The sequence below is a fragment of the Arabidopsis thaliana genome, assembly GCF_000001735.4.
Source record: "Arabidopsis thaliana chromosome 1 sequence".
Taxonomy (NCBI): domain Eukaryota; kingdom Viridiplantae; phylum Streptophyta; class Magnoliopsida; order Brassicales; family Brassicaceae; genus Arabidopsis; species Arabidopsis thaliana.
Window position 1 is genome coordinate 7,407,879 of NC_003070.9, and position 26,295 is coordinate 7,434,173.

The 26,295-nt window shown below is 38.3% G+C and overlaps 6 protein-coding genes, 1 long non-coding RNA gene, 2 other non-coding genes and 1 pseudogene across 12 annotated transcripts; 5 read left to right on the top strand and 5 right to left on the bottom strand.

Moving 5' to 3' along the window:
• Nucleotides 1–52: 52 nt before the first annotated feature.
• Nucleotides 53–5,417, bottom strand: AT1G21160 (eukaryotic translation initiation factor 2 (eIF-2) family protein). The gene is made up of 13 exons (NM_101970.4): nucleotides 4,727–5,417; nucleotides 3,263–4,603; nucleotides 2,623–3,170; nucleotides 2,433–2,540; nucleotides 2,238–2,338; nucleotides 2,051–2,141; nucleotides 1,860–1,970; nucleotides 1,686–1,751; nucleotides 1,502–1,561; nucleotides 833–1,390; nucleotides 611–748; nucleotides 414–530; nucleotides 53–308 (listed from the first exon to the last, which is right to left on the bottom strand). Exons 2-13 carry the CDS (start codon nucleotides 4,575–4,577, stop codon nucleotides 243–245), a joined length of 3,279 nt encoding a protein of 1,092 aa, NP_173540.2. The 5' UTR covers nucleotides 4,578–4,603; nucleotides 4,727–5,417; the 3' UTR covers nucleotides 53–242.
• SEC5B (Exocyst complex component SEC5) lies at nucleotides 4,952–11,765 on the top strand (the record flags this gene model as incomplete). Of its 2 annotated transcripts, none has more annotated exons than NM_101971.3 (21): nucleotides 4,952–5,591; nucleotides 5,920–6,077; nucleotides 6,192–6,277; nucleotides 6,393–6,587; nucleotides 6,671–6,798; nucleotides 6,884–7,042; nucleotides 7,176–7,280; nucleotides 7,541–7,615; nucleotides 7,857–7,994; nucleotides 8,091–8,276; nucleotides 8,365–8,493; nucleotides 8,629–8,755; nucleotides 8,836–9,046; nucleotides 9,432–9,547; nucleotides 9,665–9,893; nucleotides 10,152–10,245; nucleotides 10,388–10,465; nucleotides 10,578–10,634; nucleotides 10,746–10,895; nucleotides 10,992–11,207; nucleotides 11,318–11,765. In NM_101971.3, the coding sequence occupies 21 exons, from the start codon at nucleotides 5,172–5,174 to the stop codon at nucleotides 11,531–11,533; spliced, it is 3,273 nt and encodes a 1,090-aa protein (NP_173541.1). In that variant the 3' UTR covers nucleotides 11,534–11,765. The 2 variants fall into 2 exon arrangements, with proteins under 2 accessions (NP_173541.1, NP_001322652.1); NM_001332488.1 differs by having other exon boundaries at nucleotides 5,172–5,591; nucleotides 7,857–8,046; nucleotides 8,116–8,276.
• Nucleotides 11,766–11,785: 20 nt separating this feature from the next.
• Nucleotides 11,786–13,079, bottom strand: LSM3A (Small nuclear ribonucleoprotein family protein). The gene is made up of 3 exons (NM_101972.5): nucleotides 12,862–13,079; nucleotides 12,514–12,609; nucleotides 11,786–12,191 (listed from the first exon to the last, which is right to left on the bottom strand). The coding sequence occupies exons 1-3, from the start codon at nucleotides 12,976–12,978 to the stop codon at nucleotides 12,111–12,113; spliced, it is 294 nt and encodes a 97-aa protein (NP_173542.1). The 5' UTR covers nucleotides 12,979–13,079; the 3' UTR covers nucleotides 11,786–12,110.
• Nucleotides 13,080–13,269: 190 nt separating this feature from the next.
• Nucleotides 13,270–15,795, top strand: AT1G21200 (sequence-specific DNA binding transcription factor). 2 transcript variants are annotated; one of them, NM_001332489.1, is made up of 3 exons: nucleotides 13,270–13,394; nucleotides 13,586–15,125; nucleotides 15,761–15,795. In NM_001332489.1, exon 2 carries the CDS (start codon nucleotides 13,605–13,607, stop codon nucleotides 14,934–14,936), a length of 1,332 nt encoding a protein of 443 aa, NP_001322826.1. In that variant the 5' UTR covers nucleotides 13,270–13,394; nucleotides 13,586–13,604; the 3' UTR covers nucleotides 14,937–15,125; nucleotides 15,761–15,795. The 2 variants fall into 2 exon arrangements, with proteins under 2 accessions (NP_001322826.1, NP_564136.1); NM_101973.3 differs by lacking the exon at nucleotides 15,761–15,795 and having other exon boundaries at nucleotides 13,294–13,394; nucleotides 13,586–15,518.
• Nucleotides 15,640–15,733, top strand: MIR781a. The gene has a single exon (NR_139773.1). It is a non-coding gene; the product is annotated as a microRNA ath-MIR781a precursor (primary transcript).
• On the bottom strand, nucleotides 15,643–15,729 carry MIR781b. The gene has a single exon (NR_138934.1). It is a non-coding gene; the product is annotated as a microRNA ath-MIR781b precursor (primary transcript).
• Nucleotides 15,796–15,825: 30 nt separating the features above from the next.
• On the top strand, nucleotides 15,826–19,163 carry WAK4 (wall associated kinase 4; the record flags this gene model as incomplete). Its single annotated transcript, NM_101974.3, has 4 exons — nucleotides 15,826–16,342; nucleotides 16,519–17,609; nucleotides 17,707–17,892; nucleotides 17,968–19,163. The coding sequence occupies exons 2-4, from the start codon at nucleotides 16,775–16,777 to the stop codon at nucleotides 19,161–19,163; spliced, it is 2,217 nt and encodes a 738-aa protein (NP_173544.1). The 5' UTR covers nucleotides 15,826–16,342; nucleotides 16,519–16,774.
• A 1,070-nt stretch (nucleotides 19,164–20,233) lies between these two features.
• AT1G21220 lies at nucleotides 20,234–21,052 on the bottom strand (annotated as a pseudogene; the record flags this gene model as incomplete). The annotated part of the gene is made up of 1 exon: nucleotides 20,234–21,052.
• A 964-nt stretch (nucleotides 21,053–22,016) lies between these two features.
• Nucleotides 22,017–24,599, top strand: WAK5 (wall associated kinase 5). The gene is made up of 3 exons (NM_101976.2): nucleotides 22,017–22,936; nucleotides 23,017–23,196; nucleotides 23,282–24,599. Exons 1-3 carry the CDS (start codon nucleotides 22,102–22,104, stop codon nucleotides 24,466–24,468), a joined length of 2,202 nt encoding a protein of 733 aa, NP_173546.1. The 5' UTR covers nucleotides 22,017–22,101; the 3' UTR covers nucleotides 24,469–24,599.
• Nucleotides 24,600–25,922: 1,323 nt separating this feature from the next.
• AT1G05643 lies at nucleotides 25,923–26,227 on the bottom strand. Its single transcript, NR_138935.1, has one exon. It is a non-coding gene; the product is annotated as an other RNA (long non-coding RNA).
• Nucleotides 26,228–26,295: the final 68 nt, after the last annotated feature.

Sequence of the window (26,295 nt, forward strand, 5' to 3'; positions counted from 1 at the left end):
TATTAAGTTACACAATAAGCCAGTCTGGGTATTATCTTGTAAATTATATGTATATCAAAATATTTTGTAAAATATTGGTAGCCAAAAACAAAAGACAATTGCTTCCATAAAGTATTTAGGGGCATTAAAGGAGTTGTTTGTCTATATTATTAAAAACGAAAAAAAAATAAAAAAATCAGCACTTCAAAAAAAGAAAAAAAATACATAAGTTTAAGTCCCTCACTCTCAAATCTCAAAAATCTTCATTGTATCTTGAATATCCTTTTAAGTCTCAAAACAAGATCCTTCTCGTCGTTAGATAACTCATTCTGCAATCAGGTTTCGAATATCAGTTTAAGCTTTACTAAAACACAAGCTAATGTTAAAACAACATTTTTGACAACCCAGGGCAAGAAAGACTGTATACAACTTACCCAGTAATTAGTTCTGATTACGTCCACGGATCGACTAGAAATGTGACTGATAAGCCTGTCGTCTACACCAAAGTGCCTCCCAAACATTTTCTGTTCTTCTGGGTTAGAAGCAATGATCTAATACGAAAACAAACATTAGTTTTTAAGGAAAGGCAGTAAAAACTAGAAAAATGATGACAAAAAGAGGGATCTCATACCTTAATAGCCACCTCCTGTCCTTTCCTTGCATAATCAACTGGCATGTTGTTGTTATTCTTAATTGATGAGACGCGCCCAATGTCCATAAACACTCTTACATTCTCAATCCTTTTAACAATGCAAATGGGAGTTCCAACCTAAATCAACAAGACCGTATTGTTAGATCTTTGTGATCCAGCAGAAAAGTGTACTCAGATCCTGAATGAGAAAATACCATATACCTTTAGTATTCCATCATTGACTTTAACTCCAAGGATAATTGGGTCCCTCTGATTGTAGATATGGTTTGGTAAAATCTGAAGGATACATGGGAAAACTGCTTCACAAGCTGTTTCTTTCTTTTTCTCCTCTTTGATACCCTCTATGTAACTCTTAAACTTATCGAACAGACAATAGATGGTATCATCGCAGAAGATTTTTACTCCCATTTTGTCTGCAAGTTCACGAGCTTCTGCACTTATTTTCACATCAAAGGCCAAAATCGTTGCAAACTCTTTTTTCTTCTCTAGCATTACCCCGGCCTTCATGATATCCTTCTTATGCACAGGTCCTATGCCAATACCACTGACAGGTATTTTTACATCTGAGGACTTCAAGAACTCGAGCAATGCTTCCAAGGACCCTAATGTAGATGCTTGTACATAAACGCCTTCACCACTTTTGTCAATGCGGTTCATAACTGACTCAATATCTTCCATGGCATTTTTCTTGGCTTCTTCCATGTCCTCATTAGGTCCAATCACATGCAAGGCAGTACCAGCAATGGCGTGTTCAAGGCCCTTTTATAAACACCAAAAATATAGGAAACATTTGTTCAGGATGTCCTCATTTGTGCTAAGTAATTAAGATCAAGGTAAGAATAAAGTAATTGTAATGTCAGAGACAATCACCTGTGCAGCAATTTTGATACCCTGCGCAGCCTTTACTTCTCTGTGAGGCATATAGGTACCCTGAAATATCAGACCAAAAATTGTCATTGTGTACGAAAAAGGAATGTAGAAAGCTATTTGCATAAACCATGTTTCCCTAGGAATAATAATAACAAGAGGCAAGAAATGGACTATCTGAAAGTACCGTCACCCGCATCTCGTTCATAGGATAAGGAGTCAACAATGATCTAATAGTTGTTACAATTGGTCCCTGAAATAGAAGAAAGGAAAAAAATAAACCAATTACATCAAGTCTCCAGTTTTATGATATACTTGGCATATTACATGTTTAGGTATGACCCATGAGTTTTCTACTTACCTGTGACCCACAAACAACAATTTGATCACCTTCACGGAGTACACCGTTGACCAAAACAACATCAACTGTAATACCATGGCCTTCAATAACTTTGACCTCAAGGACGGTACACTGTCACCATTTTAAGAAAAGATAAGAAAGCTGAAGTAGTGCAGAAACGATTCATTACCTAAAAGAGGAATGAGACAAACCTGCACTTTGTCAACATATGTAAGTTTCTCCACCATCGTTTTCTGAGCCCATTGAACCAAGAACAGTAAAAGATCTGGAATCCCTTCCCCACTGAAATATCAGTATCCAACATTAATCAATTAGTTAGTTAGCATGGTTGACCTCTATGTTAGACTAAAATTTGGAGATAGCAAAAACATTTCAGACCTAATAGCGCTAGCAGGTAGGATACTGATAGTTTCTCCCATTTCTCTGTTCTTGTAATAAAGCATACTGTTGAGTCCTTGTTCTTGGAACTGGTTTTGAACCTGGAACACAAATGAAACAATATTAGTTAATAAGTTTAGAACACGCACATCCCATTCACACTAAAAGATTAAAACCTTTAGACGAAGAACTTACTCGGTTTAGCCTCATTTTAAATTCCTTAACCACATCTCCCGTTTGTTGCATCATTGTCTTCCTTATAGGAGCATTCTTGCTTTTTTCCCACCCATATAGCCTATCCACCTGAAATTTGGAGGTTTTGTGCCATACATCAGTGACAATAAAGATACCAAACACATGCCAACAGAATGACAAGAAGTCTCACCTTATTCAAGGCAATAATGAACTTTACATTCCTTCTTCTCAAAAGATTAAGAGATTCTATGGTTTGTGGCTCTAGACCTCGCATTATATCAACCACTAGAATTGCAAGGTCACACAAATTTGAACCCCTTGACCGCAGATTTGTGAATGACTCGTGTCCAGGTGTATCGATAACCAATATACCTGGCACCTTGAGTTTAGCATTAGCTTGTAACTCTTTGGTCCTCTCACGGATGTTTTCTGCAGGGAAAAAGGTTGCACCAATCTGTTGAGTAATACCTCCAGCTTCACCTTCCTGAACATTTGTTCCTCTGATGCAATCCAACAGCTTTGTTTTACCAGAATCAACATGACCCATGATGCAGCAAATTGGAGAGCGAAGATTTTCTTCTACTTCTTTAGCAAGTTCATTCAGTACTAAGCCTTCATCCTTTTTAGAAGTATCTTTCGGCCGGGTAGTATCATCCACCTTAGGCATAGCTTTTTTGGCAGCTGTTTTTGGCTTGCCAGAACCTCCAGGCTTCACTGTTGGTCTATCTGCGCCAGGAACTGTATTGAAACCCAAAATATTAGATAAATCAGAGACAAAAGATAATAAAACCACAGGCTGAGGTTCTTCTTCCTAGGGTGTTTCTACTGACCTGAATCATGTGCCTTTGATGCAGTGTCTTTTAAACCTTTCTTGAACACAGGCTGAGGTTTTTCCTCCTCATCATCAGAATCACCCTTGATGGTAAAATTAGTTTTTGCATCCCACACATCTTCCTCATCACCATTCTCTTGTGATACATCAACAGATTCATGTGTCTCTTCTGTGTCTACTGATTCGATAATACCAACCCTTCTATCTTCAACTGAAACCAAGTCAGGTAAAGTACATGGTTCATCTGCTGCATGATTTTCCTTGGTTTCCCCATCACCTTTAGCCTGGACAGAAGCAGGATCGTTTGCTTTTTTGCAAGCTAATTTGTTTTTATTGCCATATATGGGACGTTTTGAGGAATCACCGTTTTTATCTGCAACAAGAAGACTTCCAGCATCAGTCAACACCCTTTTTCTGAAAGCCTCATTCTTAGCAGCATCACGCTTTTGCTTTGCTGTTAGAATCAGGCCTTCTTGCTTCTTCTCCATTTTCCTGATCTTTCTCTTCTGCCTAATCTCTTCAGCTTCCCTTTCTCGCTCTTCCTCTATACGGCGCTCCTCTTCCTCTTTCCTCAATCTCTCTTCTTCTTCCTTCTTCTTCCCATCTTCAGCTTCTTTCCACCGCGCAAGAGTCTCTTGCTTCTCTCGAACATGTTTAGGAACTTTCTTTTCCGCTACTTTAATCTTTACATCTTTCTTCCCTTGTCTATCCTCCTTAGCCTCCACAGAAGAAATAGCTAAAGAAGCACTTGCTTTCTTGTCCTTGTCCTTCTTCTTTTTCTTTTTCTTCGCTGTAGCTGACTCAACAGTCTTTTCTTCTCCGTCCTTGTCAACAGCCCCATCTGCAGATGCAACTTGCTCAGGTTGAGCTAGAGCTATCTCCGCTTCAGGCCCTGTTGAAACAGTAGTTGTTATCCCATGTTGAGCAAGAATCTTGTCCGCATCATCATCTTCTTCACATACCCCATGCTTGCCACTCTTATCCTTCTTCTTTTTCTTACTCATTGAAGTTTCTCCAACCACCTCATCACTCCTAATAGAAGGATTTTTGTCGTCTCCATCCTCTGCTTCCTCCTTGTCATCTTCAACATCGAGAAGAGCAAAGCTAACAGACCCGCCTTTCTTCGATTTCAACTTCTTTTTCCGAGCAGAAAAATCAATCTCCTCAGCTTTAGGTTTCTCACATAGCTTCGTACCAATAGAGCCATCGTCGTCAGTCACACAGCATCTATTCTTTGATTCAACACCTCCCATGGATGAGATAAGGGGGAGACCATCACCCCCACCCCACGCACTCGAATTCCTCGGATCCATTGATAGAAATCAAATATGAATATAGCCTGTGATTAACCCCCAATACCGAAAACAAAACATACAATAAGGTATCCGATCATTAACTCTAGAAACAACAACAATAAATCAACAAAATCAACTACAATGTTCAGAGCGATAGAGAAGATTACCTTTTTCTGTAATGGGTTTAACTTCATATTAGGCAAAAACAAACTCGGAAGATTGACGGAACAAAAAACAATTCACCGGAGAAGATCAGGTCTTTCAGGAGAAGAGTAAGCAGGTGATTTCTTTTCGTTGCAGAGATATATTTGAGAGCTTTAGGGTTTCTGAACGCAATTCAGGTTTGTCGCGTCGTATTTATAAATTTCGATCGAAGAAGAAAGCTTGAGTAAGGAGAATTTATAACTTTTAGGTTAAAATAATCAACGACTGCGTTTTGTGAGTCTCCAGTTTTTATTTCATTAATACATGGAAATTGGAAAAAGTCGAAAACAGAAGAAAAATTCTTCAAAGGAAAAAGTCACAAAACTAAATTCAAATAAGAACTGCACAGATCTCTGCGATTAGCTCAAGGGAGGAAGACAAAGACGATCATCTAAGTCAGAGATAACAATGTCTAGCAGTGATGATTTAGATGAAGATGAGCTACTTCAAATGGCGTTGAAGGAGCAATCTCAGAGAGATGTTACCTATCAGAAGCCTCCTTCCGCTAATTCCCGTAAGCCAGTCACCAATTTAGTGCAGCAGCCACGGAGACAAAAGAGGGCGGCAGCTCCTCCGTCTAAGGGAGGTGCGAAGGCGTCAAGGAAGCCATCGATGGATGAGGATGATGAATCGGAGGTGGAATTGCTTAGCATTTCGAGCGGGGATGAAGATGAGGGAAATGATCGGGGAAGAGGTGGTGGTGGTGACGGTGGCGGAGGTAGAGGAAGAGGTGGAAGTGGTAAGGAGAGAGGACGAGCGCGGAAGGAAGATGATAGAGCTTGGGATGGAGTGGAGCCAGATTGCTGGAAACGGGTTAATGAAGCTGAGGTACGGTTTCTATCATGTTTGGATTTATCTGGCTTTAAATTGATTTTGGAGAGATTATGTGTGCAATTTCGACCTACGAATTTCAATTGCATTGTTTTGATTTGAAGTAGTCTTAAGTAATCTTTGCTTCTTTGATCGATTTGAAGATTTGAAATTGAATCAATTCGTATATGTGATATTAGTTGTATGGCCTTTAATTATCTGTTCATGGAATTGAGGTGTAGAAGACCTCAGCTCAAGGCCATTAGTTATTTTAGAATCATGGCATGACGAAAAATTTAGTTGGAAATATGAACATTTTTACTGAAATGCTAATGACATTTGGCAGCTTGCACGCAAGGTTCGTGATATGCGGGAGTCGAGAACAGCACCATCCGTGACTCAGAACCTTGATAGAAAGGTATCTGGAGCTGACAAGAAAGTGGTTCTTACCAGTTTGCAATCATTCCCTCGTGGCATGGAATGCATTGATCCGCTAAAATTGGGGTACTTCCTCTCGTTTGTGCTGCTCACCTCTACCGTCATTCGAATACCTTAGTCTATCTCGGGGAACACTGTATGTTAGGGGGTATCTAAATATGGCTTTTGTGTACCTTGTAGGATAATAGATAACAAGACACTGAGATTAATCACTGAGTCATCTGAAAGTCTTTCAAAAGCTGAGAAAGTGGATAATGCACTTAGGGGTATGTATTTCTTCATGACCATACTTGGAATTTGGAGTTTGATTTGAACTTTATGCGGGATTACTCGATGTACAACTTCCGGTTTTCTAACTTTAACTGGTCTGAGAATTTGCAGAAAAGTTGGTGTACACCTCTGACCATTTCGATCCCAAGCTATTTATTTCTCGCATTCACCAAGAGACAAGTGCAGCAGACTTAGAATCTGGGGCCCTTGCCCTGAAAAGTGACTTAAAGGGCCGTAATCTACAAAGGAAACAATTGGTGAAAGATAATTTTGACTGCTTTGTCTCGTGTAAAACAACAATTGATGGTATGCATTATTACACTCAATTATCTATTTTGAACTTTACTCTTCTCTCTTGTTGATGTGAACATTACTGCCTTTCTTTACAGATATTGAATCAAAACTGAAACGGATTGAAGACGACCCAGACGGATCGGGAACTACTCATTTGTTTAATTGTATGAAGAGTGTGACATCACGGGCTAATCGTGCTTTTGAGCCACTTTTTGAGAGACAGGTTTGTATGGTCACGTACTATTGTTTTTTTGGTGTTTTCCTAGCCTCTTGCTATCTGCTTAGACTGTTTTCACCATTATTCATAGGCCCAAGCTGAGAAGATCAGGTCTGTACAAGGAATGCTTCAGAGATTCCGTACACTCTTCAATTTACCCAGTATAATTCGTAGTAGTATTAGCAAAGGCGAGTATGATTTGGCTGTTCGGGAATACAAGAAGGCGAAGTCTATTGCTCTCCCTTCTCATGTATGCATGCCCGATTATCCAACTCTTCAGACAGATAGCACTCATGTTTCTCCTAGTATTCGCTTGTTTGTTACCATATTATTCACTTGCATTACAAAGCTCTTGAAAGCATAGAGTAACACTTTGGTTACAGGTAAATTTACTCAAGCGCGTACTCGAGGAGGTTGAGAAAGTGATGCAGGAGTTTAAAGGCACCCTTTACAGGTCTATGGAAGATCCGAAAATAGATTTTACGAGTGTAAGTTCACTATTACCACTTCTATTCTAATGTGGATTACTAATGGAATGAATGAACATTCCATCATTGTAATATGTTTGGGATCCTGTTTCTTTTGTTATAATATCATCATCAGTTCCCAAGTGTAGAATGATTGAAGTTTTCATGCTTCCCTTTTGTAAGACTATGAGTCACAAGTTAATGTTTATAATAAACATTCATGTATCTTGTCTCCCCATTCTTTTCCTCTGCTTAATGCTATTTGTTTTTGCTTAATTTAGCTGGAAAACACTGTGAGGCTTTTGCTGGAACTGGAGCCTGAATCGGATCCTGTTTGGCATTACTTAAATGTTCAGGTCAGTGTATTATATGTTTTTCTTTTCACTACGGTTTTCCATTGTTTAGTGCTGAGTAGTGTTTGGATTCCTGATACTTTTGATTTTAATATCCGAAGGTTTCTCTCTTAGCCTCTGCTATTATGCATCTCTTTCTTTCATGATTGTGGTCTTACATGACACCTCTTCAAAAATACACATTATATATGGTTTCCTAGACTATGTATATAAATTTTTCTGGCTTGGTTCTTTCTTTTATCAGAATCATAGGATCCATGGGATGCTTGAAAAGTGTACATTTGATCATGAAGCAAGGATGGAAATTTTGCGCAACCAGGTGCATGAGAGAGCTCTCTCTGACGCGAAGTGGCGACAAATTCAACAAAATGGTGTTCAACTTGTGAGTTCACCTGTGAAGGCAGCTATATTATTGCGAGATAAGCAAGATTCAGGTTTAAAGGTGTTAAATTTTTTTACTTTCTTTTCAATCCTTCAGTCAGATGACACGTCTTCTATGGAAGATAATCAAGTTCAAGTTGACCAACCATTAGAAGAGTCAGCGAGGAGAGAAAAGGATGCTTTGAGGGGAAGATACATCAAGATATTGACTGCTGTAATCGTATATCATCTCCCTACGTTTTGGAAAACAGCTCTTTCTGTTTTTACTGGGAAATTTGCCAAGGTACATGATATACGCTGAGGGTAGTACATATATGTCCTTTATTCAAATGGAGGTGAATCTTTACTTTGATTTGATTCTACCAATTTAGTCTTCCCAAGTTAATGATACTTCAGCCAGTAAAGCTGAGGAGAAGGCGGAAGAAGCGAGATATTCAAGTCATTCTTTGGAAGAAATTGCTGGGATGATACGCAATACCATTTCTGTTTATGAAGCAAAGGTCTTCTCCTTGCCTCTCTTTTGTCTACTGAATTTTTTATCAATAGATCTTTCTTTGCCATACTGGAAAAATGAACCCTGCCGTTTGTTCCTTGCATTTGTTCTAATATTCGTTCCTCTATTATTTTTTGTGTAGGTGCAAAGCACTTTTCATGATTTTGACGAATCATACATTCTCCACCCATATATGAGTGATACAATCAAAGAAGTATCAAAAGCATGCCAAGCTTTTGAGGCCAAAGAGTCAGCTCCCCATAGTGCTGGTATTTGAATTTCGTCTTAAGCTTGAGCTTGTTGTTTTGTTGAAGTATACTGCGATTATGTAACTCTTTGGTTGTGGCAGTCATGGCACTAAGAAAAGTTAAGGTGGAAATCACTAAAATATACATCCAAAGGCTCTGCTCTTGGATGAGAGCGTCTACAGAAGAAATATCAAAGGAAGAGACGTGGATTCCAGTTTCTATTCTTGAAAGGAACAGATCTCCATATTCCATCTCTTACCTGCCCCTTGCATTTCGTTCAATTATTGTTTCTGGGATGGAACAAATTAATATGTAAGTTTCTAGCATCTTCCTGTTACATACTTACTTGTATATACAAATACTTAACCTTGTGTACCTTAATAATTACAACTTTTTGCTATTATTCTGTAAGAGTTCTAGATATCTGTGATTCCAGCTAGACCGTACCCTAGGATTTGATGTTCTACTTCTCTCTCTAGTTAGAGAAGAATGGGAAGCTGCCAAATTGCCATTTTTATGATTCTGGTTGCTCGGACCATAATCACTAGTCATATTATGATACTCAGAAAATGAACCATAAATATGGAGTTCAGAGACAATCAGAGAACTGCATATGCAATTGTCTACCACCAATTTCTGTTTTTTAACAGCGATGTTGCCTTATATGGCTGCTAATTTCTGTATATACATTTTCCAGGATGATTCTATCTTTAAAAGGTGAAGCTGCTAGATCCGAAGATATGTTTGCGCATATTGAAGAAATTCTGATATCTGTTAGACTTGCCTTTTTGAACTGCTTTCTGGATTTTGCTGGTAAGCTTTTTACACCAAACTTCCGTGAAAGTACATGTATAGATGCCCACATAAATGTGTGGGCAGACAAAAAGAAATTTTTATGTTAATATGCTAATTGATTTTTGCACATATCAGCTCACTTGGAGCAAATTGGTGCTGACCTTTCTCAACGCACTACAAAGCGAGAGAGTTGGCAAAATGGATACTCCAATGACCACCAGGAAGAACAATCAATCAATGCTCCTGAAAGTGTTGTTGATCCTCACAGGCAGTTGTTGATGATCTTAAGTAATATAGGTTACTGCAAAGACGAACTTGCCTCTGAGCTTTACAACAAGTACAAATATACCTGGTTACAGTCTAGGTGGGTTTCTTTTTTATTTGAATTCACTGGTACGATCGGCAGAGTAGTTGGACAAACTCAGTCATGCTTAGATGTCAGAACCTTGATAATTAATGCCAATGTCTGAATGACAAACACAGTCATGGTTAAATGTCTCAACCAAGATAATTGGTTCCAATATCTGAACTTTCCTAATCAAAACTTTGAATGTAAACGTAAGAATTACTATATGGTGTTATAAAATTTACTGGTTATCATTGTGTCTCTTAAATGTTGCAGGAGAAATGATGAAGACATCAGCGATCTTCAAGATCTAATGATGTCTTTCTCTGGTCTTGGAGAGAAGGTTCTCGAACATTACACTTTTGCTAAGGTAACGATTAATCTGCTTGATAGTTTAGTAATGTTCTCGCTGTGTCTTAGAGAATTGATGCACCGCCATTGAACAATGGAACAAGGATTGTTTGTTTTCAAATCATTCCTACTAAGTTTGCATCTATTTCACTTGTACCTAGGCAAACTTGATCAGAACAGCCGCCACAAATTATCTGCTGGACTCTGGTATTCAGTGGGGGGCAGCGCCTCCAGTAAAAGTAAGTAGCAAGTTTACTCTCAGTTGTCACTTTTTTTGCGCCTTAGAAGAACCAATGAATAGACCATTTTAGCATTTTGTCTAAAGAAACGATAACTAAACCTTTACTTCAGGGCATACGAGATGCTGCTGTTGAGCTGTTACACACTCTTGTAGCTGTCCATGCAGAGGTAATACCATTGCTTCTAACCATTAGATATTCAAATTTCTACAACCATTTCTTCTAACCACCACAATTGGGTCAAAGCCCGTTAATTTAGTACTAAGAATTATAATTGCAGGTATTTGCGGGTGCCAAACCACTCCTGGACAAAATTCTTGGCACTTTGGTTGAAGGTCTGATTGATACTTTTCTCAGTCTTCTAGACGAAAACAGATCTGACGACCTGAGTTCAATAGATGCAAATGGTTTCTGCCAATTGATGCTTGAGGTAAAATCTGTTTGTCTTCTCAGTTTTACTTGAGTGAATGGATTAATAGTTAAAAAATTGTGATGCTGATCTGCTTTCACAAACTGGTGGATGCAGCTCGAGTATTTTGAGACGATACTGAAGCCATATTTGACGGTTGATGCAACCGAGTCTCTAAAGTCTCTGCAAGGAGCTGTGTTGGAGAAAGCTATAGAGAGTATAAGCGAGACAGTTGAGAACAACCCGGGAGGGCATCAAAGGAAACCAACACGTGGCAGTGAAGATGCAATTTCAGATGACAAACAATCATCCGTATCCCCAGATGATCTCCTTGTAAGAACATTTTTCATTAACCACCACTTAATATTTACCATCTTCAATACTTAAAACCGCTAGCACATTCAGTTAAAAGCGGGTTTGCTTTGTTACTGTTGCTGCTTTAGGCTCTTGCACAGCAATGTACAAGCGGAATGCTTCAACTGGAGCTAGAGAAGACCCGTTTGAACAGTGCATGTTTCATTGAGACCATTCCGTTGGATCCAGTGCCACCAGTAGCCAAAGCTGCCTACTCCAGAACATCAACTGATTCTCCAAGCAGAAACTATAGAGAGTCACAACCAATGGGTTCTCCGGTTCAAGCCAGACCCAGACGAAGATAAGACTTCTCTTCTCCATTGTTACTATGCTCGAAGCGTGTTGGTGATCATGACAAGTTATATCTTACGATAGATACCTCAAAACTTTTAATTTCATCACTAATCTTTTTTTTACTGTAAATTTACATGCTTACAATTACATTAATCTTTTCTCATGAAATCAATCTTGTTTGCGTTTTCAGCCTCCTGTACTGTGAATCAATTTGATGGTTTGGTTAATCAAAATGTCTTTCCTAGGGTTACACACATCTAAATATGTCACCAATCACTATTCATAATAGAGCTCGAAATCAATGAGTTTGAGGAAGTATACAAATCTTTAGAGAAAACTACACCAAACCAGAAAACGAAACTAAATCCGATCGTAAACGGTAAGAAAGTCACAATACGAAGTATGTTACACTGATTCTACTATAACGAGGCACCCATTACCAAGATTCGAATGCTACATTCGGTTTCAATGTTTGACAACAAAGAAAAACATACCACACAATTACAAATTCAAAAGCCAAGTAATCAGAAAAAAGTGCTTTTACTCAGCGCCAGATTTGTTAACTCCGATCCCAGTACACAAGAACATTTAGGTCGTCCTCAAAGGCGGTGACACCAATATCACTCCATCTCCTCTCACGAATAGAAACGGTACCGTTCGCTTCGTTGTCTGACAGAAGCAAGTTACATCAGCAGGAGAAGAACATATGATTCTACACTAGTCTAATGAGAAGTTAGCACATCACATTTGGAGCGCAAACAACAAAATTCAAGTTTGAGAAACTAAACAGAGTTACTATATTGGTAATGAACACTCTCTATGTAACCAGCACTATTAACTTCTACATGAATCAAGCTCTCCTTTAAACTCAAACAGAGACATAGACAATAGATACTGTGATAGCTGAAATATTTTGAACCCAAAAACGTTTATCTTACTACTAAAGCCTACATAGATTAATAAATCTTATTGAGCTAAGAGAATTACATACCCGAACAATCTCTTCATATGTCTCGTCGTCGATTTCTATAGTCGTAATAACCTCTTCAACATCACCCAGAATCATATTCAAATGCTGATCAAAAGCCTACACCACAAAAACAACAACAAAAGTGAGAGTCTTAGAATTTAACAAGATTATGAGGTTTTCTACGCCAATTAGCTCTCGCTGAGGCTTTCGAAACTGAAACTCAACAAAATGGGTCCAAATTTTGATATTTGTGAAAAGAATAAAAACTAGTGTTAAATTCAACGAATAAGGAATTCAAAAAGGAGCTCAAAATCGAAAAAGATCACATCTGGTTACTGGTTTCTGGAATCCGAGTGGTTAAGAACGTACGTGAAGCTTGCCGCGGAGTTCACGGTCAGATCGGAGCTTGACATAGATCCTCTCTTCGATACTCAACCGAATCAGATCGAGTGGCTCTCTAACGGTGGCGTCTTCCTCGACTGACATTTTCTGATTATAACTTCTCCGAGGGTTTTGAAATTGTAGTGCTCTCGGCGATATCTCTCTGACTGAGCTCAAGCAATCGCCACCGTTGGTTCCCTAAAAACTTCAAACCAACATCTTACGATTCGGCCTTTTACTATGTTTTTGGGCTCTCATATCGGCCCAATATGGTTAGCTCTTTTTTTTTTTTTCGTCGAAGTATTATGAAGATAATAAATCATCTAATGCAAATAAATCATGGTTAGTGGAACTTAACTATATTAAGTCCAATCACAAGGTATCAATTGGTCATTTCATTACACTAAATTTACTATAATCTTTATATTGGTTGTTTTAATCAAAAAGCCTTTTGTCATATACAGAGAGAGAAGAGAAACCTGAGGAAGCTGACCGGAGAAGACGAAAGCAAACTTTTTTCTGTGAGTTTTACTTCCTTTGACTCATCTCTCATATATTTACCGCTTTATTTTCTTCATCCCGATTCCTCTCTGCTTCATTCTCTCCTAAAGTTTCGATCTTTAATATTCCCCTAAGATCCAGTACTAATTTTGTTGACAAAGGTTTTGACTTTTTGAGATCTGTTTTCTCTTCGATTTCTCTGATGAATTAGGAAGAAATTTGATCCAAAAATGGATGGGAATTTTCCACAAGGAGGTGTAGTTCGTAGTGGAGCTTCATCTTATGGAGGATTTGATTTACAAGGTTCTATGAGAGTTCATCACCAAGACTCCATGAATCAGCAGCATCGACACAATCCTAATTCTAGACCACTTCATGAAGGTCTTCCCTTTACTATGGTTACAGGTCAAACCTGTGATCATCATCAGAATCAGAACATGTCTATGTCTGAGCAACAGAAAGCTGAAAGAGAGAAGAATTCAGTGAGTGATGATGATGAACCAAGTTTCACAGAGGAAGGTGGTGATGGTGTTCATAATGAAGCTAATAGATCAACTAAAGGATCTCCATGGCAACGAGTGAAATGGACTGATAAGATGGTGAAGTTGTTGATTACTGCTGTTTCTTATATAGGAGATGATTCGAGTATAGATAGTAGTAGTAGAAGAAAGTTTGCTGTTTTGCAGAAGAAAGGGAAGTGGAAATCTGTTTCTAAAGTTATGGCTGAGAGAGGTTATCATGTTTCGCCGCAGCAATGTGAGGATAAGTTCAATGATTTGAATAAACGGTATAAGAAGCTTAATGATATGCTTGGTAGAGGAACATCTTGTCAAGTTGTTGAGAATCCTGCGCTTTTGGATTCGATTGGTTACTTGAATGATAAAGAGAAGGATGATGTTAGGAAGATTATGAGTTCTAAACATCTTTTTTATGAAGAGATGTGTTCGTATCATAATGGGAATAGGTTGCATTTGCCTCATGACCTTGCTTTGCAGCGTTCGTTACAGTTGGCGCTTAGAAGCAGAGATGATCATGATAATGATGATTCTAGGAAACATCAAATGGAGGATCTTGATGATGAGGATCATGATGGTGATGGTGATGAACATGATGAGTATGAGGAGCAACATTATGCGTATGGAGATTGTAGGGTAAATCATTATGGAGGTGGTGGTGGTCCTTTGAAGAAGATAAGACCAAGCCTTAGCCATGAAGATGGAGATCATCCGAGTCATGTGAATTCTCTGGAGTGTAATAAAGTCTCTTTACCTCAAATACCGTTTTCTCAAGCTGATGTGAATCAAGGTGGGGCGGAGAGTGGAAGAGCAGGTTCGGTGCAGAAGCAGTGGATGGAGTCGCGGACTCTCCAGCTAGAAGAGCAGAAGCTTCAGATCCAAGTTGAATTGCTGGAATTGGAGAAACAGAGATTCAGGTGGCAGAGGTTTAGCAAGAAAAGGGATCAAGAACTCGAGAGAATGAGAATGGAGAATGAAAGGATGAAACTTGAGAATGATCGGATGGGATTGGAGTTGAAACAAAGGGAATTGGGTGTTGAATTATAACGGAATTGGCTTCACTTCTCTTGATTGGTATATAGCTTTGCTAAATGAAGTCTCATTTTCTGCTTTTGTAAGCTTGCTTTGATTGGAATGATCTCGAGACTTTGATGTGAGAGATCTTTGTGGTTGCATCAGTGATGAAGTTTGTGAATGTAGTGAGAAAGGAGTGGTTAATATAAGCAGCTCTCTAAGGTTTGTTTTAACTCTACTTCTCAGTACTCAACTGGTTAAGGTTATTTTCATTGTTCTGCTGTATTGTTTTCGACATCTTAATCCAATGTGTAACAAATATCTCATTGTTAAGCCAGTTTGAGAATGAGTTGTTGCTAACTATTTGCTTCTAAGAAGATTGAATACTTTTCGACATGGAACCTTAATACATATTTTCTATTGGACGTGGATCCAGATAACCTTTAGCAGTTTATACTTTGGATCACATCACATCTCCTTTAGTGGAAAATGAATCAGTTTGACGATATTGAGTTTTCCTGAAGAATCTTGAAGCTATATTCTAAAGGTTTCTTTCAGTTTGCAGTCACATGTTCTTCTTTTGTCTCTTTCAACATAAATGTAAAGATGTTTCTGACTAAAAAGCATGTTATGTTTGCCTGCTTTAGGTCCATCTCATGCTTGCGCTTCTTTTCAGTTTTTGTGTTTCATTTTTTGGCTGGTTAGTGATGAGAAGCTTCTTTCCTTTCTGTTTTTTTCAAATTAGAGTTTTCTGGATACTTATTAGTTACTAACAAAGAGAGGGCTTCTTCGATATTAACTTTTAAGTATCCAGAAAACTCTAAATTTGAAACAAACTCATATTTTTTGGTCTGCAGGTTATGTGTAAACGTCTTTGACTCGCTGCTTCATACACCTGTGCAATTAAAACCTTGAAAATTTTAATTTCCTAGCATGGAGAATATAAGAAGTCAATCAAGGCGTAGCATGAAAATTTTCATTTCCTGAGGTTGGAGCCGGAACCACAAGGGAAGGAACTCTAGTATCTGCCTTGGTGTTTATGCTTTGTTGCTTCAATACGCAAAAATGCACCAGAAGAAGAACTCTTTACACCGAGTATGTGATCCCCATTCACGCTGATAGCATATCAAGTCATGAGCAGCTGCAGTGCTGGAGACGTGTAACAATTGCATTGGTCAACAACTTACACCTGTTTGTAGCGAACCAACCACAAATCCAGCTTAGCTGGATAAGTCTGACCCTGCCAAGGTAGGAATTCTGTATCCACTCTCTGCATTTCAAGCTTTCACTATCTCTTTGAGCGGCTCCCACACCAAACTGACTTGCAAACTAAAGTAAACCTCAAAATAAAACAGAGCGTGTTATGGTTAGTAATCAAGTCTCTTCCAGAGGTGGTTTAAGTTTAACTATCATATACATTAAAAAAAAAAAAAAAAACAGTTTGATGTGATAATCAATGTTAAAAAAAGGTAATATTGACAAAGACTCGAGTTGACGAGAGATCAAATGGCTGTTTCGTTATTGTTAAATGGGTCTCTATTCTATATTACGTATTCTTTCCATTTGGTGTTTTCTTGTACAAGTTACCAACCGTTATGGTATTTGACTCCGTCAGAAAAAAAAAAACAAATTGTTAAAGTGAAGCAAACGTAGACGTTGAGATATTATATGGCATATGAAGCATACTTCAACGCCCCCTTGTAATAAAGTAGAAAATGTCTTAGCTTTGTTATTGGACAATGGATTATAGTATTGTAGATTTAGGAAGCAAACTAGAAGGTGAAATGAGAATTGTTCTCCGAAATTAAATAGATGATATGATGAAGAGCCCTGCGTAAAGATCAAGTTTGGAGAGAAAATAAATAAAGAAGATGAAAGTGCAGCGTCTGTTCTTAGTAGCTATTTTCTGCCTCTCTTATATGCAGCTGGTCAAGGGGCAAACCTTGCCTCGTTGCCCCGAAAAATGTGGCAACGTTACACTTGAGTACCCTTTTGGCTTTTCTCCAGGTTGTTGGCGTGCCGAAGATCCTAGTTTCAATCTCAGTTGTGTGAACGAGAATCTATTCTATAAGGGCCTTGAAGTGGTCGAAATATCTCACAGCAGCCAGTTACGCGTCCTATATCCTGCATCCTACATTTGCTACAACAGCAAAGGAAAGTTCGCTAAAGGGACTTACTACTGGAGTAATCTAGGTAATTTGACTCTCTCCGGCAACAACACGATTACTGCATTAGGCTGTAACTCGTACGCTTTTGTGTCCTCTAATGGAACTCGAAGAAACTCAGTTGGATGCATATCAGCATGTGATGCTCTTTCCCATGAAGCAAATGGAGAATGTAATGGTGAAGGCTGCTGCCAGAACCCCGTCCCTGCAGGGAACAATTGGTTAATAGTCAGATCATATCGCTTTGACAACGACACGTCAGTGCAACCTATCTCTGAGGGTCAATGCATCTACGCCTTTCTCGTTGAAAATGGCAAGTTTAAGTACAATGCTTCGGACAAATATTCTTATCTGCAGAATAGGAATGTGGGGTTTCCTGTGGTCTTGGATTGGTCTATTAGGGGAGAGACATGTGGGCAAGTTGGAGAAAAGAAATGCGGTGTGAATGGCATATGTTCCAATTCTGCTAGTGGGATCGGGTATACATGCAAATGCAAAGGAGGTTTCCAGGGGAATCCATATCTTCAAAACGGTTGCCAAGGTACTTCACAACTTGTTTTCTTTCTATCACTTCAGTTAATTGTTTTCCTCATACATTTCTTGTTGGATCTTGAGTCTTTTTTTTTAACTTGGGCCAGACATCAATGAGTGTACTACTGCTAATCCTATCCATAAACATAACTGCTCGGGTGACAGCACCTGTGAAAACAAGTTGGGACACTTCCGTTGTAATTGTCGATCTCGTTACGAATTAAATACCACCACTAATACCTGCAAACCTAAAGGCAATCCTGAATACGTTGAATGGACTACAATTGTTCTTGGTAAGCACCTCTCTCACTGATTCTCTATTCTTTCTTTTCTGAAACAACTTACTCTAATCATTGTGATATAACCAGGAACCACTATCGGCTTCTTGGTCATTCTGCTTGCCATTAGCTGTATAGAACATAAAATGAAGAACACCAAGGACACCGAGCTCCGACAACAATTCTTCGAGCAAAATGGTGGCGGCATGTTGATGCAGCGACTCTCAGGAGCAGGGCCATCAAATGTTGATGTCAAAATCTTCACTGAGGAAGGAATGAAGGAAGCAACTGATGGTTATGATGAGAACAGAATCTTGGGCCAGGGAGGCCAAGGAACAGTCTACAAAGGTATATTACCGGACAACTCCATAGTTGCTATAAAGAAAGCTCGGCTTGGAGACAATAGCCAAGTAGAGCAGTTCATCAATGAAGTGCTTGTGCTTTCACAAATCAACCATAGGAACGTGGTCAAGCTCTTGGGCTGCTGTCTAGAGACTGAAGTTCCCTTGTTGGTCTATGAGTTCATTTCCAGTGGGACCCTTTTCGATCACTTACACGGTTCTATGTTTGATTCTTCTCTAACATGGGAACATCGTTTGAGAATGGCTGTAGAAATAGCTGGAACTCTTGCTTATCTTCACTCCTCTGCTTCTATACCAATCATCCATCGCGATATCAAAACTGCAAATATTCTTCTGGATGAAAACTTAACTGCAAAAGTAGCTGACTTTGGTGCTTCAAGGCTGATACCAATGGATAAAGAAGACCTCGCAACTATGGTGCAAGGAACTCTAGGTTACCTAGACCCAGAATATTACAACACAGGGTTGCTAAACGAAAAGAGCGATGTTTATAGCTTTGGGGTAGTCCTAATGGAACTGTTATCAGGTCAAAAGGCATTGTGCTTTGAAAGGCCACAGACTTCAAAACATATAGTGAGTTACTTTGCCTCAGCCACGAAAGAGAATAGGTTGCACGAGATTATTGATGGCCAAGTGATGAACGAGAATAATCAGAGGGAGATCCAGAAAGCTGCAAGAATTGCTGTTGAGTGTACAAGATTGACGGGAGAAGAAAGGCCAGGGATGAAGGAAGTAGCTGCAGAGCTTGAGGCCTTGAGAGTCACAAAAACCAAACATAAGTGGTCAGATGAGTATCCTGAACAGGAGGATACTGAGCACTTGGTTGGTGTTCAAAAATTATCAGCACAAGGCGAAACCAGCAGCAGCATTGGCTATGATAGTATCAGGAATGTAGCAATACTGGACATTGAAGCAGGCCGCTGATATCTCCATCCAACTCTCACTGTTGGCCACATTCCGTTCGATATGATCAGGTTTCTTCCCGCATCATACTCATAGTAAACATCTAATAAAACCCTGTAAATAAAAAAGATAATAATCAAAAGCTTGAGACATTCTTGTTTCGCCAGATCATCAATCGTTGTGTTTTATAACTCTTCTTTTAGTTTGATTTATTATCTCCTTGATTCTCCTCAAAAAACATGTAAAAACAGTGTACCAAACATTGCATTCAGGAAATGTATGGATTGGTGGTTTAAGATCATCAATCATTGTGTATCTGTGTGTGTATATAAATCCCTTTGGTATTTGAAGATTTAGAATTCACTCAAAATCAAGAATTCATGAACTTGAATCTATGTTGATGTCTCGTTACGGTGAAAAAAAAAAAAAAAAAAAACTCAAAGAAACTACAGAATCTAAAGAAAGCATCAAAAGAAAACAGAGCATGTTGTGTGAGGAATATCTAAAACGTAAAATGTTATTATGAGATGGAACAACTACATAGGACCAGGATAACTGAAAAAGGCATCAAAACAAAACAGAGCATGTTGTGAACTTGCGATCAGGAAATAACTGTTACGAAGGGTAACAATTCCCAGCGATGTCAAGAAAAGAAGAGAGGACAGAGAGAAGTTGACGTAGAAGAAGTTCAAATGATTGACCTATGAAGCAATAATGGACATTGAAACCGGCCGCTAATCTGATGTGTTTAAGAACACTATGCTTGAGATCATCTTTTCTCGTGAAAATATCACATCTGTTCAAGAGAGATTGTGTAATACTTATCCACTTAATTGGTGTGCTACATTTTAGAAGTATATAACTGGAAATTCAGAGTTCTAGTTCAGGATTTTAGTTTCATGAATCGGAAAATCTATCTATGATGTATATATATGGTTATGGTATGATGATGAAGTAACACTAGAATTTCAAGAAAGGATCAACAAAAACAGAGAATGTTATGAACTCATGATCACCAACCTGCTCCCTAGATTCATCAAAGGAAGAAAGTCTTCAACGTCTTGTTGGTAAACTAGAGCACATGCTTAGAACGATAGAACCAAACATTCTTGGCAAATACTTCTTTTACACTCAAGTATATCATAATCCAACATGTTCCATCAAGTGATAATTCAGCAGAGATATTGAGAAGAGTTACGAAATCATCGACCTGTATCCTAAATTCTTCATCTCCCGGTCGACTTCATCATCGATTCCGCTTGATCTAACATAACAAAAGCTTGATGAAGAGACGGAAGAGGATTCATAAGCATAATCTGCGTTCTCACATTACTTAGTCCATTATCCAACCCCATCAAAAACGCATAACGCTGATCCTTCTCTCTCGCCTCTTTAGCTCGTTTCGCAATCTCGCAATCACAACACTCCGGCAGCACAGGATCATACTCCAACAACTCCACCCAAGCTCTCATAAACTTCGCAAAATATCTACCTACAGAGTCACCATCTTGCCTCAACACCGCAAGTCTCTGACGAAGCTCATAGATCTTAAAATCAACACTTGGTACAAATTCAACTCGGAGATCTTCCCAAGCTTTATGTGCTGTCTCCGAGAACGTTACATAGCTTCGAAGCTCTTCGCTTAACGAACTCATCATCCAAGATTTGACTCTCGCGTTACATGTTTCCCATGGGCGATAGAGCGGTGAGGAAGGTTCAGGTTTCGCGATGGTTCCGTCGATGAAACCGATTTTGCTCTTGCTTTGAAGGAAAATGACAAAATCAATCTTCCACATGAAGTAGTTATCTTCGGATTTGCTTAGTATAGCCATGGGAAGATTCTCGTTGGATTGATAATTTGGATCGAGATAATAGGGAGATTCTTGATCGAGTGTTGGAGATTCCGCCATTGTTACTGTGACTTGCTCTGCTCTGAGCTCTCTCGTTACTGTTTGAATTTAGGGTTTGCTTTTTATTCCTTTCAATTTTTATAAACATAAATAGATGGGCTTTAGATATCTCCTTCTGAGCCCAAAGTTTTAGGACTTATTAGATCTTCCCGCCTCAACTAATACTTGTGTGTTGCGTGGTATGTACGTAACTTCAAAAAATGAAAGGGCTCATTTGCTTCAAACTTCATATTGGATCCAAACCTTGATTCATTTTTTTTTGTTTGTTTGTTATTCATCTAAAATTAAATTTATCATTCTTGCTGCATAAGATTGCTCTGTTTTTTAACCAGTTTTATTTATTATCTTGCAGATTAAAAGATCAAAATCTTGTAAATTGACATAGTTACCTCTACAATACCTTTAATCATCAAACAGTTTATTTTCAGTTTCTCTCTCAAGATTTTCTCGCACTTTCTTGGAATACCTCCGGCTTCTTTTGGCAGAACGTGGTGGATTTGCATTAAAATATCGAATAGGGTTAGTCTCTTGAAGATAATCAAAATGATTGACTAATGTCCACTACTCTTTTTTAATGGTCAAGTTTCTATCAATTATCAAAAAATATATATGGTTTACTATTTTGATAATAATATCTTAAGCTTATAGTCTGCATAATTAACATTTCTCCACATCTGAAGATTCCTTGCTACTACCAACCATCTTAATCTTTTAGTACTACAAAAAAAAAGGTCACTGTTAAACGGTAGCAAACGCAGACGTTGTGATGTAATATGGTAATATTGAATGTATCATATTTGAAGTCCTCCTTGCATTACATTGACATGGTCTTGCTTATGTAGTTGGTATATAGTATTGCAAATATTTTTGCAATTTGTAGGAAAATGGGAAGAGGTCAGCGAACACGAATCAAGATAACATCTCAAGACTGAGGTTTGTTTCCTATTAAAGGAAGCCTCAAAGAGATGGATTAAAAAAAACCTCAAAAGAGAAACAAAAGTTTGAGAACTAAATAAAGAAAGAAAAATAAAGAGAGGGAAAGGGAGAAGATGAAGGTGCATAGTCTGTTCTTGATGGCTATTTTCTTCTACCTAGCATATACGCAGCTGGTCAAGGCGCAACCTCGCGATGATTGCCAAACTAGATGTGGTGACGTCCCAATTGATTACCCTTTTGGTATTTCTACAGGTTGTTACTACCCCGGAGATGATAGCTTCAATATTACCTGTGAGGAAGATAAACCAAATGTCTTAAGCAACATTGAAGTGCTAAACTTTAATCATAGCGGCCAGCTACGCGGTCTGATTCCTCGATCCACTGTTTGCTACGACCAGCAAACAAATAATGATTTCGAGTCCCTCTGGTTTCGGTTGGATAATTTATCTTTCTCCCCCAATAACAAGTTTACTTTAGTAGGCTGTAACGCTTGGGCACTTCTAAGCACTTTTGGAATACAAAACTACTCAACTGGATGTATGTCATTATGCGATACTCCCCCGCCGCCAAATAGTAAATGTAATGGTGTTGGTTGCTGCAGAACAGAGGTATCTATCCCCTTGGATAGCCATAGAATTGAAACTCAACCATCTCGCTTCGAAAACATGACTTCCGTGGAGCACTTTAATCCTTGCAGCTACGCTTTTTTCGTTGAAGATGGTATGTTTAACTTCAGTTCTTTAGAAGATCTTAAGGATCTGCGAAATGTCACGAGGTTCCCTGTGTTACTAGATTGGTCTATTGGAAACCAGACATGTGAGCAAGTTGTAGGTAGAAACATATGTGGTGGGAACAGCACATGTTTTGATTCTACTCGTGGAAAGGGTTATAACTGCAAGTGTTTACAAGGTTTTGATGGGAATCCATACCTTTCGGACGGTTGCCAAGGTACTTCATATCATTTGTTTTCTTCCTTTCTTCTATTGAGTGTTGAATGTTTTCCTCATACATATATTTCCTTGGACCAGACATCAATGAGTGTACTACCCGTATACATAACTGTTCGGATACCAGCACATGTGAAAACACACTTGGAAGCTTCCATTGTCAGTGCCCATCTGGTTCTGATTTAAATACCACTACTATGAGCTGCATTGACACACCTAAAGAAGAGCCTAAGTACTTAGGATGGACTACTGTTCTTCTTGGTAAGCTCCCTTACTCGTTTTCGATGAATATGTTTTGTCGAACAACTCGGGTCTAATGATCTTTGTTTTTATGTCATGTGATCAGGAACCACCATCGGATTCTTAATCATCTTGCTTACCATTAGCTATATACAACAAAAAATGAGGCACCGAAAAAACACCGAGCTGCGACAACAATTCTTCGAGCAAAATGGTGGTGGCATGTTGATACAGCGACTCTCAGGAGCAGGGCCATCAAATGTGGATGTCAAAATCTTTACTGAAGAAGGCATGAAGGAAGCAACTGATGGTTATAATGAGAGCAGAATCCTAGGCCAGGGAGGACAAGGAACAGTCTACAAAGGGATATTGCAAGATAACTCCATTGTTGCTATAAAGAAAGCTCGACTTGGAGACCGTAGCCAAGTAGAGCAGTTCATCAACGAAGTGCTAGTGCTTTCACAAATAAACCACAGGAACGTGGTCAAACTCTTGGGCTGTTGTCTAGAGACTGAAGTTCCCTTGTTGGTCTATGAGTTCATTTCCAGTGGCACTCTTTTTGATCACTTGCACGGTTCTATGTTTGATTCTTCGCTTACATGGGAACACCGTCTGAGGATAGCCATAGAAGTTGCTGGAACTCTTGCATATCTTCACTCCTATGCTTCTATTCCAATCATCCACCGAGATGTCAAGACTGCTAACATTCTCCTCGATGAAAACTTAACTGCAAAAGTAGCTGATTTTGGTGCATCAAGGCTGATACCGATGGACCAAGAGCAGCTCACAACTATGGTTCAAGGAACTCTTGGCTATTTAGACCCTGAATACTACAATACAGGGCTTCTGAACGAAAAGAGCGATGTTTATAGCTTTGGGGTAGTCCTCATGGAACTGCTCTCAGGTGAAAAGGCATTATGCTTTGAACGGCCACAAAGCTCAAAACATCTAGTGAGTTACTTTGTTTCTGCCATGAAAGAAAATAGGTTGCATGAGATTATTGACGGTCAAGTTATGAACGAGTATAATCAGAGGGAGATCCAGGAATCTGCAAGAATTGCTGTTGAGTGTACAAGAATTATGGGAGAGGAAAGGCCAAGTATGAAAGAAGTAGCTGCAGAGTTAGAGGCCTTGAGAGTCAAAACAACCAAACATCAGTGGTCAGATCAATATCCCAAGGAGGTTGAGCATTTGCTTGGTGTTCAAATCTTATCGACGCAAGGTGATACCAGTAGCATTGGCTATGACAGCATCCAGAATGTAACAAGGTTGGACATTGAAACTGGCCGCTGATATTTATCAATCTTTTGTTTGTGAAAAAGTAAAGCCACTTATTTATTGCTTATGTCCTATATGTTTCCTAACACTTCAAAAAAAACAGAGTATCAAAACATGATATTCAAGAACATTTATGCTCGAGAGATCCGTTGTAGATCATCAATTATTCATTTTATAACTCCATTCGATTGGTAAGCTAACCAGTAGACGATTCGGTATGAGAAAAATTAAGAATTCATGAATCTACTAGCAGAGATATTGATATACTGTTGTGGTTGCAAAACAATAACTCGAATTTAAAGGGCTCAGTTGCTTAAAACATCCTATTTGATCCACAGCTTGACTCATATATTGTTTTGGTACTGGCATCTATAATTTAATACTGCGTTTTCTAAATTAACAAAATCATTCTTGCTGCATAAGATTGCTCTGGTTTTGAAGCCATCAAGTTTTCTTATTTTGTTAAAAATTTATGATCTTTAACCATAAGTAATATATATAGTGAAAACATGAGAAAATTTGGTGGATTCTAGAAAAGCACTCTCCGTCAACGTGATCGATATTATGATGAAATGATTACAAAGATGCAATTATATATATCCACGAGCAACAAGACGAAGACAAAAATGTAAACAAGTTAACATATGATTTTGGAATTAGATCAGTAATAAACAAACATATGCACAACTACATGAGAAGTAAAAACTAGTAAACGAGAAATCTCTAACTTAAGATGCGTGGTATGTACGTAACTCCAAAAGAACAACTTGACATTTTTTTTTTTTTTTTTTTTTTGAATGTAATGTTAAATTATATTCAAGAAAAATAACGTTTTTGATACAAGGCTTTGAAAGTATGAAAGAACAACTTGACTATTTGATAAACAACTTGACTCATATATTGCTCTGTTATTAAAATTTTAATACTGCGTTTTCTAAATTAAATTATCATTCTTGCTGCATAAGATTGTTGTGGTTTTGTAACCATCAAATTTTCCTTTTTTGTTAAAACTCTGATCTTTAGTAAATTGAGAAAGCTACCTCTACTATACCCTTAAAATCTCTAAGTCTGGTCTGTCAAAGATTATTTTAATCATCAAACAGTGTATTTTCAGTTTTTTCTCAAGATTTTCCCTCAGTTTCTTTGAATGAATCTGGTTTCTTTCGGTGAAAGAGTGCTGGTCGTAATTGAGTTTGGTTTGTAATATATTACTTAAGTGTCGTGTCTGTTAAGTTAAAGTAGTTATGTTTGTTGTGTCACAAGAAAGAAGAGTCATAACTCTTGACTTTTCATGTCTGTTGGTTTGTATTTAAGTTAATTGTTGTAAACCTTGTAAAACAGTTGTTGTATTTCACTTTCTCTATAATAGAAAGACAAGTTCTTCTCTTTATTGTTATGTTGACGATCAAACCAATTGTGATACAAAGTCTGATTCTCTTTCTCTGTTCTTAACTCTGTTCTGTTTCTAGAAGGAGATTCAGTTTCTAACAAAGTGGTGGATTTGCATGGAAATTTCTCATAGATAACCTCTTGAAGAGTAAGCAGCGACATGACACATGAGGCAAGAACTATTCAAATTCTTCGAAAACTTGTTGACATTTATAAACTCAACACACACACACACACAAAAAAACTACATATTTCTACTATTACGACAGCAGAAGAAAACAGAGCATGTTGTGATCATGATGAGTCTTATTCCTACATTGTCACTATAACGAGACTTTCATATATGAACAATAAATTGGAGTTTCCTGGAAAAATCAAGACAAGAAAGAAAGGACAGATAAAGAAGTTGACGCATTTATATTTTTCTAACGTCTAGTAGTCTGAATCTTTACT

Excerpts from the sequence above, each read along its gene's own strand:
- AT1G21160 (NM_101970.4), bottom strand. The coding sequence starts at position 4,577 with ATGGATCCGAGGAATTCGAGTGCGTGGGGTGGGGGTGATGGTCTCCCC. Across the intron at positions 2,142-2,237 it reads CTACCTGCTAGCGCTATTAG|TGGGGAAGGGATTCCAGATC; the intron begins GTCTGAAATGTT and ends CTGATATTTCAG. Across the intron at positions 749-832 it reads TCAATGATGGAATACTAAAG|GTTGGAACTCCCATTTGCAT; the intron begins GTATATGGTATT and ends TTGTTGATTTAG.
- LSM3A (NM_101972.5), bottom strand. The coding sequence starts at position 12,978 with ATGTCAGTCGAGGAAGACGCCACCGTTAGAGAGCCACTCGATCTGATT. Across the intron at positions 12,610-12,861 it reads AACTCCGCGGCAAGCTTCAC|GCTTTTGATCAGCATTTGAA; the intron begins GTACGTTCTTAA and ends TTTGTGGTGTAG. Across the intron at positions 12,192-12,513 it reads CATATGAAGAGATTGTTCGG|ACAACGAAGCGAACGGTACC; the intron begins GTATGTAATTCT and ends TGCTTCTGTCAG.
- AT1G21200 (NM_001332489.1), top strand. The coding sequence starts at position 13,605 with ATGGATGGGAATTTTCCACAAGGAGGTGTAGTTCGTAGTGGAGCTTCA.
- WAK5 (NM_101976.2), top strand. The coding sequence starts at position 22,102 with ATGAAGGTGCATAGTCTGTTCTTGATGGCTATTTTCTTCTACCTAGCA. Across the intron at positions 22,937-23,016 it reads CCTTTCGGACGGTTGCCAAG|ACATCAATGAGTGTACTACC; the intron begins GTACTTCATATC and ends TCCTTGGACCAG. Across the intron at positions 23,197-23,281 it reads ATGGACTACTGTTCTTCTTG|GAACCACCATCGGATTCTTA; the intron begins GTAAGCTCCCTT and ends TCATGTGATCAG.